The 16,395-nt window shown below is 34.6% G+C and overlaps 2 protein-coding genes across 2 annotated transcripts; both read left to right on the forward strand.

The window, feature by feature from the left end:
* The first annotated feature begins 152 nt into the window (after window positions 1-152).
* Window positions 153-11,057, forward strand: LOC132553536 (cathepsin L-like). The gene is made up of 11 exons (XM_060217784.1): window positions 153-301; window positions 1,525-1,572; window positions 2,179-2,292; window positions 2,937-3,044; window positions 3,356-3,441; window positions 4,153-4,180; window positions 4,616-4,720; window positions 5,589-5,655; window positions 7,054-7,266; window positions 9,867-9,999; window positions 10,356-11,057. The coding sequence occupies exons 1-11, from the start codon at window positions 240-242 to the stop codon at window positions 10,529-10,531; spliced, it is 1,140 nt and encodes a 379-aa protein (XP_060073767.1). The 5' UTR covers window positions 153-239; the 3' UTR covers window positions 10,532-11,057.
* A 3,298-nt stretch (window positions 11,058-14,355) lies between these two features.
* On the forward strand, window positions 14,356-16,395 carry LOC132553508 (uncharacterized). The gene is made up of 5 exons (XM_060217759.1): window positions 14,356-14,462; window positions 14,673-14,818; window positions 15,229-15,450; window positions 15,620-15,741; window positions 16,183-16,395. Exons 1-5 carry the CDS (start codon window positions 14,356-14,358, stop codon window positions 16,393-16,395), a joined length of 810 nt encoding a protein of 269 aa, XP_060073742.1.

Consider the following 16,395-nt stretch of genomic DNA (forward strand, 5'->3'; position numbering starts at 1 on the left):
ACTTCTAATTTTGAACTCATGTACTGATTATATTAATAAATATTTTAGTATCTAGCAATGAACATGAAAATGTTCAGGCGGGCACTATTTATCAGGAGTAAACTTTCCCCTCACACCTTACACACTTAATAATCGTTTGGACTCTGCTCGGGTGAAATCAGCTGACTAAATACGTGTGACTGCAATATAAATCGAGAAGACACAGTATACTGACATTTAATTGTGTCGGGTTTGTCAATATGGCCGGGTGTCTAAACTATCTCGTCTGTTTTCTTGCCGTCACAGCGGTATCTTTTGCCAAGTAAGTGAGAATGACATTAGCAGCTCCTTTGTTTACACATCTACGTCGTTCGGAGATCCGTGTTTACATACATCGTTTTACATGTATTTAACCTGCCTTAATGTATATAAGTAGCATTAAGTTATATATCAATCACTCAGCTTCCAGGGTTGTGACGGTGCAGATAAACGGAAAACTCTATTTTATATCAAATGCATTTGTTTACATCTGAATTGACCTACTTTCGATTTACATGTGACTCCCAGTATTGAGCGCCTACCAAAAAAGCGTACCAGTTGCTCTCGGCTGTTGGCCAGCGGTCATCGCTCAGTATACCTGATATATTTGTGTACAAGAGTTTTATATTCGTAAATACACTGTAGTTAAATGTTTCATAATTACCTTTTCTTTCTTGACACAGGTTTGTTCACGAGTCCCATTTTGTTTTGGGGATAATTGAGGCTATTTATCACATAACGATCCTGTATTAGCATTTCAAAGAAGAATTTTCAAATTCGGGTCTGAATCTTTATAAAAATTAAGCATACTATGATATAACGCATATATCCACTGCTAGTAAAACCTTCTGTAACGTATGTTTATGTCAATCTGGGACCTATAATTCCAACATAAGGTAAACAAAACTGAAATGTAGGAGCGTAGAGCAGCACGTTACGTCTCCCAACAAATTAAGAAAGACAACCAGTGACGAGGGATGATTTATACACCAAAGTGGCGCTCTTTGGTTGACAGGAGAAAATAATAAAGACTTAAAAAATGAACAACAATCTCATATATGTAGTTGTGTGGAAAATGGAATTTACCGTCCTTCACATAAAAATGCTTACCACGGACTGGAACAAAGATCTTCATCAGTTATATCCTCGTTATTACGATTATTTTGTTATCACGATTGATTTCTGACTAATACAGCCAATGAAAAACGCTCCAGGGTATGTTACTTCAGTGACATGTACGAAAAGCTGGTCGATTATGTGATGAAAAGATAATATATAAAATACTAAACACACCACAGAGATACAAAAACACCCTTATTATTATATCTTAATATGTTGACACCAGAAAAAGTCAAAGTCAAAAAAGGAAATTAATTGATTACGTCACCAGTTAATCATTACCGCAATTGACTGAGTCAATATTCTTTTTTATTTACCAGACTCTTTTGTAGAATATGTATATATATATGTAAACTTCAAAACACTGTTTGTTGTTCTCGTTTCTAGAACATGGATGTATCCTGAGGACATCGACAGAGGAATGTATCTTTTCAGGTCAGTGAGATTAGACTCAAAACTCTGTACTCATATCAGAAGTCCGCAATCTAGAGGTCGTGTGTGATATATTTATATGTATATATAACAGAGGTTTTTATTTAATTCATTGCATCCACTAGCATTTTAACCCGGGACTTCTAGTTTGCTAGTCTGACCCTTAACCGATCGCCAACAGAGTGCTATATTGTAGCTAGCATTTTACCAGAGTTACACACTTCCCCTCCAGGACATAATTCAAGTTTCCATGGGTTACAGTAATACTTATGAAAGTAACGCTAGTATTATTCCCGTGTCTCTACATGGGCGCCATTGTAACAGAAGCCATTATTTATTTAAATGCCTCCATTGGCATTCAAACCAGGGACCTCTAGTTTACAAGTCGGACCTCAACCGATCGAGATGAAGAGAATTTCTTTCTAGCCGAGCAGTATATTGAGGCTAGCACTTTACCAGGTTTACATATAACCTCATAGTCAAAAGAACGATCGTACAAGTTTCTAGTAATTTGAGATCTGTTAAAACTTGATAGCAAGGAATATGTAACAGAAAGATATAAATTATTTATACAGAAAAGTTAATGTATTGCTATTTGTAATATTTCAGAGCATGGAAATACGAACATGGAATATCTTATCCAAGTATGAGAGTGGAAAACCGGAAATTTAAAGTGTTCATGGAAAACCTCAAACATATCAACAAACTGAATGTCCTTCACAAGTAAGTATAATAAATGTGATATGTAGCTTTTCAAAGTAGTAGAATAACTTACTTGAAAATACTGCGTAAACTTATTTGTTTTGTAATTTCAAAGCTAATTGGTGAACTAGTGTCGTTAAAGTGGACACTCATATTTATAACCAAATGCTATTTTTGAGTCTGGTGAAGCGGATTATAAATACTGTTCCCGAAATCTATAATTAATTATCATTTAAAAAAGAAAATTAAAAAAGGGACATAAGAAGTAAAATATTTGCTGGCTGTTGTTTGTCGCCAGTTACTACACTAAACTTACGTATTCGGGGGATAATGTTTAAAGTTTCTAACACATTTAAAATTTCCGACTGTGAAGTTAGAACGAGAAATCTGAGGTGCGAATTACATGTTAACATACCTAGGGTAAATGCGTATTTTGCACAATACAACTAGCTCAAGTCCAGTAAACCCCGGCATTATAATAAATCATTGCTTTCCTTTTTAGACCTCGTTAGATGCTTGAGTATAAATTGTTTATATAATAGATTTCGTATCTTCTTGTTCCCTTTTCGAATTTCTACTGTAACGACCCTCCATGAAATCACAAATTCCTTTATGAATCATTTACTGTAGAACTCAATCTGTGTGCGTGTTCTCAAAATTTCCAGGGGGAGTCCCGAATTTGCTCTGAATCACTTTGCCGACATGTCTCCAGCGGAGTTCCGGTCGACGATCCTTATGCCCAAACGTGTACCACCAAAGTTCGAATCTGAAAGGTAAGATTTTAAAAGATGATTAAGAATCAGACTGAAAATTGAAATAAGAAATTGTTGATAGTCTGTAGAAACAGAGACATCTGTAGATTCGGGAAACTGAAACTGAATTACCTCTACTACCTTTTTTTCATATTTTGTTTTATTGAAATTGACTTATGGTTATTTTGACATGTTGGTATTTTCATTGTTTTATTCATAGCTATACAATACACTGATACAGTGGAGATATTCAGTAGAATGAAAATCTATCAAACTTTAAGTCATATTAGAGATTTATACTGAAAATAGATAGGTATAACCTTTGTTGACAGGTATATCAGACGAGAACAGGTCGATCCGTTGCCGGAATCATTTGATTGGCGATCCAAAAACATGGTAACAAGTGTCAAAGACCAAGGTTGGTTGAAATCGAAAGTACTAGATTGTTACGATAACTACGTGTATGTTATTGTAGGTGCATACTGCTAAGAAAATGCTATGTAGTTTAGTTGACAATTTTATCTATCTATTGGTATCTCGAGGTTTGGAAAGATGCAAGATCTTCTCTCAGTTCCTCGTATTGTTACAACTACATATCGCCTATATCATATGTTTTAAGAAGGTGTTTTATCTTAAGCACAAACGATTATTAAAACCTGCGAGCTTTCGAAAACGTCAGTTTTCTTAGTAAGCAAAAAGTGCAAATGACTGAGCCTTGATGACAGTCTACTATTCAGCGAATGGACGAAAGTGTAAAGTCAGCTGTCAAATTGTCTGAACGCATTTTCATCCCAATAGCACTCATACTGCAGGTATTCTGAGGGACAGCTGATGTTCCAGGCATTCCGCCTATTATATACAGTTTCGATTAACTGATTGTGCTAAACATAACATCTCCTTAAATATAACTATACCAAACTGATAAATCTCATTCCGAACTACATACCACATGTAATTGACGAGTTTTGTATTAGCTTAATATCATTCACATTATATACCGAAATCAAAGATGTCACGGAGAAAAAAAACAATTCTTATTCTGATATGTTCTCTATATTTGGTTATCTTCAGGAAAGTAGACATGATATTTAGTATATTAAGTACTGTTATTATGTATTTCTCACTGTAGGTTCCGCCGGATCATGCTGGGCATTTAGGTATGGTATTATACTGACATTAATTTATTGACAGTGGTGGGTATATACCGAAGGAATTTTCCGCAAATTGCAGCCATTTGTCAATAAAAAATGTTATTTGTATTTGAATTAAAAGATATAGTTGCTCTGCGTACGATGCAGTATTGTAACATAAAAACTTAAATCAACATTTAATTTATTCATAGAAATATACAAGAACTACTTAATACTAATATAATGTTCTTTGACAATAAGTATCGATACAACATACTTGCAGATATTCTGTTTCTCATACTTATATTTTCCGCCAAAAATTCACTAGAAAGCAAAATTTAATGTCAGTATACATGTGCTTTTACCATGAGCGAAAACGATATTGTCGAAATTACCAAACATGAATTTGTTGTTTGCATGAAAAAATTAATGAGCAGCTCTTAAGACGTAATTCCTTTACAGCACTATTGGAAATTTAGAGGGACAGTGGGCGATGGCTGGAAAGCAATTAACGAACTTCTCTGTAGAGCAAGTTGTGGACTGCGATGGAATGGAGGATGTCAAGGGGTATGACGTCATCAGTACCGCTTTGTTTTGAAACTCAGAATTATAATTTAAACACCGCAAGGGTAACTTTTTGAATGCATTAAATCACTAGAGAATTTACAACGAAAATGTTTGAAATGTGAGAAAATCCTTAGTTACAAGGAAGAAATGTATCTCAACAGATTTGTAAGTAAACCAATACAGTAAAGAATAAGAAAGATTCTCACTGCAATGGGTTCATCAAAGACCCCTTCATTTAATTAAATATCAGAAAAATGATAATTCATGAGCAAGATTTTCAGGGGAAAATATGAAGGAAATGATTCCTCTGAAATCAAGTATTTAACTGTACAAAGGGCTAAACCAACGTGACATCTAGTCCCATGTCGAGTTTGGACACTTTGCCTTTATTTAACTATGGAGGTAGTGAGCATTCAAATCTGATTTTGTATATCATTAATCTATATTAATTTACCTCACTCGCCTAGGTTTCACAGCTAAAGGCAAAGCATTACTGACGAGTCCTAGAAGGACGAATTAACTGTATAATGCAGTTGAATTCATTGTTTGTCTCTACTGTATCTAATTCTAGTTTGATATTGAAAGATGTTATTCACTTGCGTGTATTTTATAGGAAGATAAAAAATCAGATTTGCATTGGATATTCGAGTTATAAAGTTTACATGAGTTTACATGTCACTGACACTGAAGGTGAAAATCTTCGTTGTCCGATACCATCCAGAGAAACAAGTCCTTACATACACGCCTTAATATTTGTGTTGAGAAAGAGCATGCCCTTACATCTGTCTGTAACTAACACACTATCACCACCAACACATCCTGATGACGATTATGTCAGTGACAAACGAATACGTTATATATTTTTAAGGGGGAATGCTGATTGTGGAGTATTTGGAGGATGGCCGTACCTAGCTTACCAATATATCATGAAAGCAGTAAGTTTTATTTAAGTATTTTTGTTATTTCTGCATATAAGTCATATCACAATGAATGTGTAGTATATGTTTGATTCTTAGACGGACTTAGATATATAAGGGGCCATATATAGCCGTCGAAACTATCCCCAGTGGTATAATGTCCTCTGTAGAACAAAACACAAAGGGAGAGAATGTCTTTAAGACTGATGGAGTTGTATCCGGTATTTAATTAACTTTTATTTCCCATTCCTTTCCTTTTAGTTTTCAGGTCTATATGTGTTAATTCGTGTTATAAAACACGACAACTTTTTAGCTGTGAGTACTCCATGAAAACACAAATTTAGGGTTCAAAGACAGAGACAATCTCTGTGAGCTGAATGTTGTGGAAAGCCTTATGGTTAAAAACTACAGCTGATAAATAATATATTTTGGCACTATTTTGACAATAATAAATTACGTCACGTTTAAGTCAGGGCTGTGAAATATGTGACTATTTTTGTCAAATATGGAAATTAATTTGAGAATTTCGCGTGTTTAATTATGAATGCTTGTTTTTTTACCAAAGACGGTATTATCACTAATAGCTAGAGTAGAAAAAAGAACATGAAGATATTTTGAAACTGAATGAAGAAAAATAAGGTATCAAAGGGAGGTAACTCGCAATTCATTACTAAACATATTACACTATCTACAAAACACAATTAAAATGCATACAATTGATCTGTTTATTATCAAACTTATGTATGTTACTTTTGTACATGAACTAATTCTGTGAAATAATATACAACTGATTGGTAGATTAACCTTCATGTGAAGTCCATAATGTGCAAATAATGCCTTTGTCATAATAACCATATCTACATAAAGAACTGATAGCATTAAACAACATCAAGTCAATACTAATATATCCACATATTCATTATCCAAACTCAAAATATTATCAAAAGAAAAAAAATACACGGATACTATACTAAAAGTACAATGAGAATAGTATTACAACTGTTTTTCCTTTTTTAATACCAAATTGAAGTTTTCTTTAATACTGATATGAAAAAATATACTCTGTATTTGCAATCGGCTTTATCTGTCACGTCACACAAAAGCGTTAAAAATCAGGACATGTTGTTGGTTTTAATGCTTGTTGTTCAGTTTAATTTAAAACCTGACGATGCAAATTAAAATACCAAAAGGTGATAGGACAAAATATGAACAGATATTAAAAAAGTAAGTAACGTCATGTTGCAATTCAGAACAAGAACATTAATAATGAAACCACCAAGCATTCAAACACCAGATTTCATATTACACAAAAAATAGAGAATATTTCCCCATGAGATGGTTATGACGACCGTAAACTTTCCTCATAATCTTTATCAACTAAGATCACAAAACACGATTGTATGGGTTTTTTTCCAGGGTGGTCTAGAGACATGGGAGGATTACTGGTACTGCTCCGGCCTTGGTGGAGCCCCAGGGACTTGTGAAGTTTGCCCGGCCCCCGGTTATAACACCAGCCTGTGTGGTCCACCAATCCCGTACTGTAATATGAGTCAAAGTTGTGTCGACAAGCTGGACAGGTCAAAGTTTGTTTCCGGGTTTAAGGTCAACACATGGAAAGCCATCAGTGAGGTAACCATCAGTGATATAACATGTTGTCGGGCTTTTATTTACAGAACTTTCTACCATAACCTGCGTATGTTATCTCACGCCCAGACTATTCCTTAAATATCATATCCATTGTTTATTCATACGCATAATACACACGTGTAATATTGGTGACAGCCAAATCTATTGGACGAGGCATTGAAATTTGACCCAACCATGATCTTTGACCCCGAACTACTTTCGCCACGTGCGATTGTTGTCATAGTCTGCTGTCCATCATCAACATGGCTGACAGTGACGATCTGTCATTCTTGCCGGCGGTCAAGATCGGTGATGCGGTAAACCTGTGTGGAGGGGGAAAAGGGATAGTTATTGGTAAATGCAGTAAACTTATTTTCCCAACCTTTGATATTAGGTTGGAGACTGGCAAGGTCCATTTCGGAATCAAGATACAGGTTTGACATTTCCCTTGACCCTATCGTCATTGTCTCAACTAGGCCTACCGCTGAACCCCGCCCCATTTCCGACAATAACATCGATGGTCCAGTGTATGGAGGCACAATAAACATCACCATTCGCAATAATAAATCTTTCTCTCGAAAACGGCCAATGGTGATGTACAGTTCTGATGAAGGCGATTAGAAGTTTTCGGAATTACACGCCATTTTAATCGTGTCTGCATTCACATTTTCCCGCGAAGAAGCACTACTCTTATCCGGCAAAGCCTCGTGTCTTTTCTAAATTTGAAAATTAACTAACTCGGGTTAGATAACGATGATAATCAACTACCACTCGTTGTAGAACCTCTATGTACAGGTTGTTATTAACGATGGTTCCATGCTTAAAGCATACTTAGGGACTGAACAAGAGACACAAGTGAATAGCACCTCTCAATATAAATTTAGAATTAGATACATTAGAGCTAGGTAATGATGTAAAATACATCATGCAGCTGTTTTTGTCCTAAGCGCATGAAGTTTTATACTTATGAGGCTACTGAAGAAATTCAAAATCGATAGAAAGAAATGTCAAAATCTTGATGGAAGGGCGCACTAGCCCCATAATTCAAGAAATATCGTAAATGTAATTACTTTAAAGGAACGTACATTGCATATTTTGAACCCTGACACTTTTCGAATGAATTAAAAACGTGTTATGCAGGTTCTGGTCGTATTTTTCATGAAAGTGATCAAACAGACCTTGCTTTACAAATTTTATTTTATTTTCAATAGGTCTTTTTTCGTGCTTGTAATCCATCCACAAAAATATTGAAATACCGAACCGCTCAAAAATAAAGTTTACAGGTCATTTCTTCTAACAGATTCTATTTAATGGGGGTGTACTAATACTTTTACCTCAGTCGCCATTAAGGCTTCAAGAATTAGGCCCTTAACATCACTGATGAGTCTTAGAAGGAAAAACAGCTGTATGATGCAGTTTGATTCATTGTTAAGCTCTACTGTAATTATAAATGTGTATTAAAAGGTGCTTTTCACTTGTGTGTCATTGTACAATCTTTTTGATAATACAAAACATAGTTTACCAACACTTCACAACATAATATACTGGAAATCTGAAAGGTTTGTTGATATCCTTGACAAAGATCACCTCTAAATGTAGGAAAGTATAAACACCCACCATGGACAATGTTAATCATATGTATGTATAATTAAGTAATTGAAAACTTAATATGCAATGGTGACCTTACACTAATTTTACATGGACTGTATCAATAACTTCTATTGGTATACAATAACCTGTATTATACTATTCTTCTCTACGAGTGACAATAAACTGCATAAAAGTGTTTCTTCTTTCTATGACCAGTCAGTCACACAAAGATCAAAATTATTAAAAGTTACATGTATGTACGTCTTATGTGTGTGTATTCAAGTGTTTACACACATCTAGAGATATATCAATGAATATACTGGCGATATTTGTGTGATTTTGTTATAAGATTAGAGATGTGCAAAAATATTTCTATGTCATATGTGTGCAGAGGCGTATGTGTGAAAGTGAATATTATTTCATTATGTGCCCTTCTTGTATTTAATAAATTGAATTGAATAAAATTATAAGTTACAAAAAATACGAGGCGATGAAGGAAAATCCAAGTAATTTATTAAGTGCTAGGCTAAAACCATAACTGCGTTAATTTTATATGGAAGGTGAACACTGAAATTAAATTAATTTCAAAACATTCAAGATTGAATGATTTTAAAAGAAGTTTATGAATATATTGTGAACCGCGCTATTATTCAAAAGAAGTAAAACATAACTTGCATATTACGGCATCGAGGACTAGTACATCAGCAGTGTGTCTCATCTACAGTATAGAAGAGACAAGCATGCGAAAAGAATCTTTCTAGAATAAGTTACAGTAGAACCAAATAATGAGTCAAACTGTAATATACAGAGGTTGCGACTTTGTAGGACTCGTTGTAGGTGATACAAAGGGCTTTAAAGTGTGTGAAGTCACAAATGTAATTTTAGATAAGATACCTAATTCTTTTATTCAAAGCATATGAGAACATCATACAGCATACGGTTAAGAAGTAAAAAAAACTATTATTGTCAGGATCACTTTAATATATCATGTGATTTAACATCATTACTTTCAGAACGAGACTGAGATTGCTAAGCAGCTGATTCAGATTGGCCCTCTTTCAGTTGCCCTAGACGCCGAATTGTTACAGTTCTACCACAGAGGAGTTTTCTCAACCTACTTCTGTTCAAAGACGAGACTCGACCACGGTATGTAGTGGGCGATAACTCTAAAAACTATATTATTTCAACATAATTTCTTTATCATAACATTATATTCAGAACTTTGGATGTATCTGTGCGATGACATCATGAACGACAACAGGAAATCCCTAATATGACTGTGACTTTTTAATCTAGGTTATAGGACAATCAGCGTGATTTATATTAAGAAGGATATACCGTGTCCTTAGAAGAGAAGAAATTTATTTCAATATCAAATTTTGTTTTCTTGATTTTTAAATAGATAATGATAAATAAACTGAAGCTTTTTTATGACCATCAGTTTGCTAGTTAAGCATTACCTTATAAAATGTTTGTATTTGTTTTCTTTTCTTTGTATTTAGCTGTGCTGCTAGTGGGTTACGGCAAGGAGAAAGGATTTTTTGAAACCACCGATTATTGGACTGTGAAAAATTCATGGGGCCACAAATGGGGCGAAAGTGGTTACTTCAGGATCAAACGTGGAGATGGCATGTGTGGTATAAATACAGCGGTTACCACTGGCGTACTTGGGGCATGACGTCGTCAGAGTCAGAGTGACGCCATATTAGAATCTAAGCATTAAAATTGACATTTAAATTCTAAATGTAATGGAACCTACCAAACGAAGCTATTTTGCATCAACGTCGTTATGAACACAAATCGGTTACAATAATATTAGTAGTCTTCTTGTTATATTGTTATAACCGGTTTGCGTTCATGCCGAATTTATTGTTAAACACGCACTTCTTTCCTTGTAATTTTAATGAGATTCAACTGTAAATTTATCTTTGTGACATGTAAGTGATACCCAGTTTCTGACGACAGTGGCCGAAAAAATTGGTTTTAGAGTGTAAATTTGTTTTGTCTGTGATTATATATATATTTTGACGAACATGTTGTATTGCCAACTTGAGATTAATGAACACATTCCATGAACCTCTAAACATATCAGTCTTAAATGTGTAACGTTCTGTCCGAAAGTGTAATTGTGGAAAGATTTTTCACTGTCTTGCTTGAATCTATTGGTGCTACGATGACGGGATTGTCTTTTTGGATGCTGTTGCTGGTTGATTTTGTATAGTTGTAATTTGTTAAACTGTGTTTGAAAAATTAAAACAAAAACAAGTAGCTTGTCTTTTGCTTGTATTTTGTACATGTATGATGTACCTGCTACGTTGTACATGTATATCCATAAGAGTAGAAGACCTCAATTTTCCTAATTACAATGTTGTTGTATCTTACCTGTCCAAATAATGTCATTTTTCTGAAATGAGAACCAGTTTTATTAGACGGAAATTTTCAGACGTACTTTCGAGCATGGACACTTCATATCGCACAACGAAAACCAGTATTATCCTATTAATGATAGAAACAATAAGGCATTCCTGTAATACTCGTAACCTTCCTCATTCAATTGTGTTTTACATTTTTTCTGTTAACTGTCTACATTCATTATAGAAATTTTGTCGTTAAGAAAAGACACACAAATTTCAACTGTGATATGCATACGCTAAGCAACGGAGAAGTAGAAGGCTACAATCTAGAAATGGAAAATTCATAAAAGCTTATTATTAAATTTTTCTTGAAAATATTCCCTGATTTGAACATAGCGGTAGAGGTAGTGAGGTATTGTAGAAAAGTCTGCCCCGTCCTTAATTTCTAATTCCGATTGGCATCTGCACTTTAAAACCAGCCCCATGAGATAAGCACTATTACAGTCAAACCCGTCTATAAAGGCCACTCAAGGAAACAGAGAAAAGCGAACTTTATACACAGATGGATTTTATATAGAGGTTCAATTACTATCAAATAAATTCCAAAGGGAACCGAGAAACGCATCCTTTATAGACAGTACGCCTTTTAATACATAGTTCACATGGGCATTCCAAAACTGCTGGAAGATCTTGCAATTAAATTTAACGGAGATATATATTGTCAACCAGAAATTCAATCATTCTGGTGAATAGTTAAGTTTCTGGCTCTTGAATCCAATGTAACTTTTCACGAAATAGGCTTCCACTAAAAATCACAAACACATTCTTATACAACTTTGCGCATTCCTTTGAAAAAACAGAAACTCAAAATCTCAGGTTTGGGATGGAGTATGGCACTGTCAGGAGGATAGGATATTCCAATGTTCCAACGATTTTACAGACGACATGAATTAAGTTTAATATACGGAGCAAAAGCTTCTTTATCTATGTTATACAGGTAAAAACTTCATGTAGTAGTGACGCCACTATGACTGATATACAAGACAATATCACGTGTTATGTTTCTGACGCGGTTGTGTCCTTGGGCAAGACACTTTATCCTTATTTCAAATGTAATGCATCGGTCCTCCTGCATGTTGCTCATTAAAGTTACCACCAGTTACGACATTGGGATTCTGGCGATAAATCAACACAGGTATTATTTGACGATTTCCAAGACTATATATACTAAAGAATAGAATAAAAACGCCTGGTATTGCTTGACGATTGTCTCTGTGTTTCGGGAAGTGCATCAATGCTATGAATTATTGTACGGCGACAATGCGATATGGAGTACAATATTTATTAGAAAAATCTTTCATACTATTGTGGCAGTGTCAATTTTACTTTTATCTATTTATATATATTTCAATAAATACGAAAATACTAATTCTGTAAAAGTTAACTAACATTATCGTTTAAAATAATTAAATGATATTTCAAATACTTACTATTTTAAAATGTATTTTTGCCACCACAGTCGTCCGTACGTAGTTACACTGCCACACTATGGTAAACTTGGTCTAAATGACTGTTAGGTTCAAAAGGGCCTTATAGTAAGTTTATTCTTATTTCACAACAAAGTAAGAAATTGGCACCAATCAGCTACCATAATTATCTATGTTGTGACGTATCTCCAAAGTCAACCTTTATACTGATAAGCAAGGACATCCCAGGACTCGGTAGGTAGACGTAGTGCCTTCCTGTAATTATTTGTTACACAGCAACACATGTTCATTCCTTGGTTATGTAGGTCAATATAAGAATAAGGTTTATGTATGTATCAATAAAAATTAGGACAAGTGCGACATAATGTTATTTTTGTGTCAGATATCAGGATAATACATTAGAGAATCGACTGCTGTTTTCTGGTAGAATGCATGTGACATTTTTATGTTAAAGATAAGAGCATTATTTACAAAAATATTGTGCAATAAATCAATATATTAATACTTTTGATTTCAGAAATAATATTCATCCATGGTATGATTATATAAAATAAGAAAATGAAAAGTATTGAGGTTCATATTTTACCAATATATTGTTCTAATGTAAGTCCTGAGTAGATTGTCTAATCTCAACTCACTCTGAGGTTGATGAACGACAGTACGTCACTACACTATCCATAGAGTACAATCGTCAATCTTTAGAAATGGACGTGTCATTACGTCTGTCGTTCACAGCACATTATAGTCTTTCTCTATACGTTCATGTGCTTTTCATTGGAAATATCACAATAATTTTTTAACTTGAAACATCAACATCTAGTTTGCGAGCAGTAATATAGGAAATATATTAGGACCTGCAATATTTGGCCTTTTAGTTTTTTGAAGTCTTTTAAAATTCATTGTTGTCACATTTGATTTGAATTTACTAGATAATATATTAATTTGTAACCAACACTTAGAGAATAGAACGTGTTATAATTTCTGTGATGGTGATTTTTTTTAACCGTTATGGCCCCTTTAAAGATTACCAGACTTGTAATAATTGATATCCATGCATGATTCTTGATTCCCATTAACATGGTTTTGTTAATGGAGTTTGAATTACAGAAAAACAGAAGATAAATCGCCAGAACAGTTAAAACAAGGTGCCCTATCAATCGTAATTGTAATTGTAAAGATAGATTGGATTATATCTGTCAGTATAAGGACTTGACATAATAACTACGCGTTCTTTAAAAATATCAGATATATAAAATTACCAAATGTATTGAGTTATTGATCTATTATATTTTGTTATTTCTTTTGATAATTTTGTGTGTTCATCGCCTCATATTAAGATTTAGGCCCTTAGCTTCACTGCTTAGTCCTAGAAGGACAAAGAGCTGTATGATGTAGTTTATCTTACTACTTAAAAGTACTAATCATTTGTGTGTTTTTTTGTACAATGTTAATAATGATGATCCCTTATTTTGCAGCAAACATCGACATGAAGTTTACAGTAATATTGTTTTTGTAAGTATTCAATAAGTATGAAATACTTAGTTATCCATCTAACATGACATTGGAATCCGCAAAATGTACCTGACTATACGCAGTAATGTCTCGGTGATATTTACACTTGTAAATGTAGTACTGCTACCGTTATAATTTTCTATATCAACATGAATAAGACAAAATTCATATCAGGATCGTTGGATATAAAGGGTCCTCCTAAAATGAAATTTGAACTCAAAGTTAGGAGTCCCCCTAAATATGCCGGAAATGGGGTGTAGGAAGTGTGGTTGGCAAATATGCGCGTGAATTTCTATACATTTTAATTTTTGTAGTGGAAATAATGCTTCAAGGTTAGTGCAGCCCAATTTATAGTTTAACAGCTTGTATACGTTAAACACTTCCACCCATATTCGACAGACAAAATACATGGTTTATTGGAAATTGACAAAAAACAATAATATTCCGAGATTTGTTTTTGTTTCAGAGGAGTCTGTTTGACATGTACTTTGTCATTGGACTTCGAACGAGAGGCCAGAGAGGCTGAAACGCAGAAAATAGACACTGATCACCTCTACACACACAACGAGGCTTTCCGGAATCTTACAACGAGAGGAATTCCAAGCAAGAGAGGTGGACACTTGTTTGTCTTTAAGCGTATGAATTAATATCAAAAGGGATGTCCCTTGATTCTGAATGTTTCGAAATGCAGGTACCAATTGCCTTCACGGTTGACTAGATTTTCTTGATATTTACTACCGGTTATCATACCGAGATACCAATATTGATGATTGCTGTTTGTGATATTTGGAGATAATATGGTATTTTTAAAAAATGCATCGATCATTGCTAAATATGGATATTTAACTGGCATAAACTGGCAAGAACTTCAAATTTGCAATAAAAAGGTGAAGCGTTTCCGAATTTCAGTTGCACAGTTTAGGGAATACAGATATCTCGTAAAACAAACTATGATGATATATTTTGTATATCAACTTATTAATGATCTTTACCTTCACATTCGTATCTCAATGCCTCAACAGTCGTTGGTATCGTGTCTGCTGCCTCTGTTGGATTCAAACTGCTATCTGGTGTCGCTTCACAAGTGGACATGTCTCGTGTCTGTGTTGTGGGTTTTTCTAATATGGGAAACAAAAAGATGGTAAATCCGGAATGGTATCTATCACACGGAGTTCTCAGAGAGCCATTGCCAAGAGAAATCATCCCAGGGGACGGCGGAGTATTTACTTTTGAAAAAACACATTGTAAGTTGTGTTTCTTCTCTATTTGAAGGCTAAGTTTGAAGGCTTTCTATTTTATCGATAACCGATCTAATCGATAGAGAAAGTTTACAACATACATCATAGACAATGAAAATATTGACACTTTGTTGACAAAATAGATAATTAATGATACTTTCCTCCCATCGAACAGATGCTACATTCGGGACAACAGGCGTATTTACTTACACGATAGAGAATTCCGGCTACCAGGTGGCGGTCATGTGGGATGTCCCAATGGTGTACGGACCGTACTCTAACATGTTTAATGTGCACGTGAGTATGAAGAGGACAGAATACTTATATGAAGAGTCGTCATCGCAATAATTGATAAACGAGACCTTCAAATGTAAGTGTTTTCTTAATAAACTGATGGCTCGATGTTCAGAATGCTAAGCTGAGAAGCACGGGACTTGTAGTTCGATCTCCGTTGTTGAAAGGTCTCTGCTTCCATCATTCGTCATCATTTTACTGCAGATTTGAGTAAACTGTTTGAATATTACGTTCTGAAAGCCTCGGTTTCTCTTTGTAAGTAAAGTACTGGATATTTTACACAACATGGCAGGAATTCCATGAACGAAGTACAATGCATTGTGTTGCGTTTTTATCTTCCTGTTTTGTAAATAACTGTATAATGTATCATTGCAAATATCTTCTATCAAGTCTTGGATTTTTTTATGAACAACAGTTTTTATCAAGTAATATGTATTGTTACAGATCATGGAGGGGGTTACAGCCAATGAGGAGCTTTATGACTTGTTACGTCAGGACGAGAAAACAGTAGAGGTCTGGAACTCGGGTCACTGGCTGTCAAGGAACGTAGATGGTATTCAGATCCACGGCGCCATGACCAATCAGGGCAAAGCCTCGTTTCTCGTTCAGGTGGTTTACAATATCACAGCTCCTGCTGCGAACCGGCGAGTTTGGTAG

Source organism: Ylistrum balloti, unplaced genomic scaffold (assembly GCF_031769215.1).
Source record: "Ylistrum balloti isolate Yb309-2 unplaced genomic scaffold, AGI_CSIRO_Ybal_v1 Utg370332, whole genome shotgun sequence".
Lineage (NCBI taxonomy): Eukaryota > Metazoa > Mollusca > Bivalvia > Pectinida > Pectinidae > Ylistrum > Ylistrum balloti.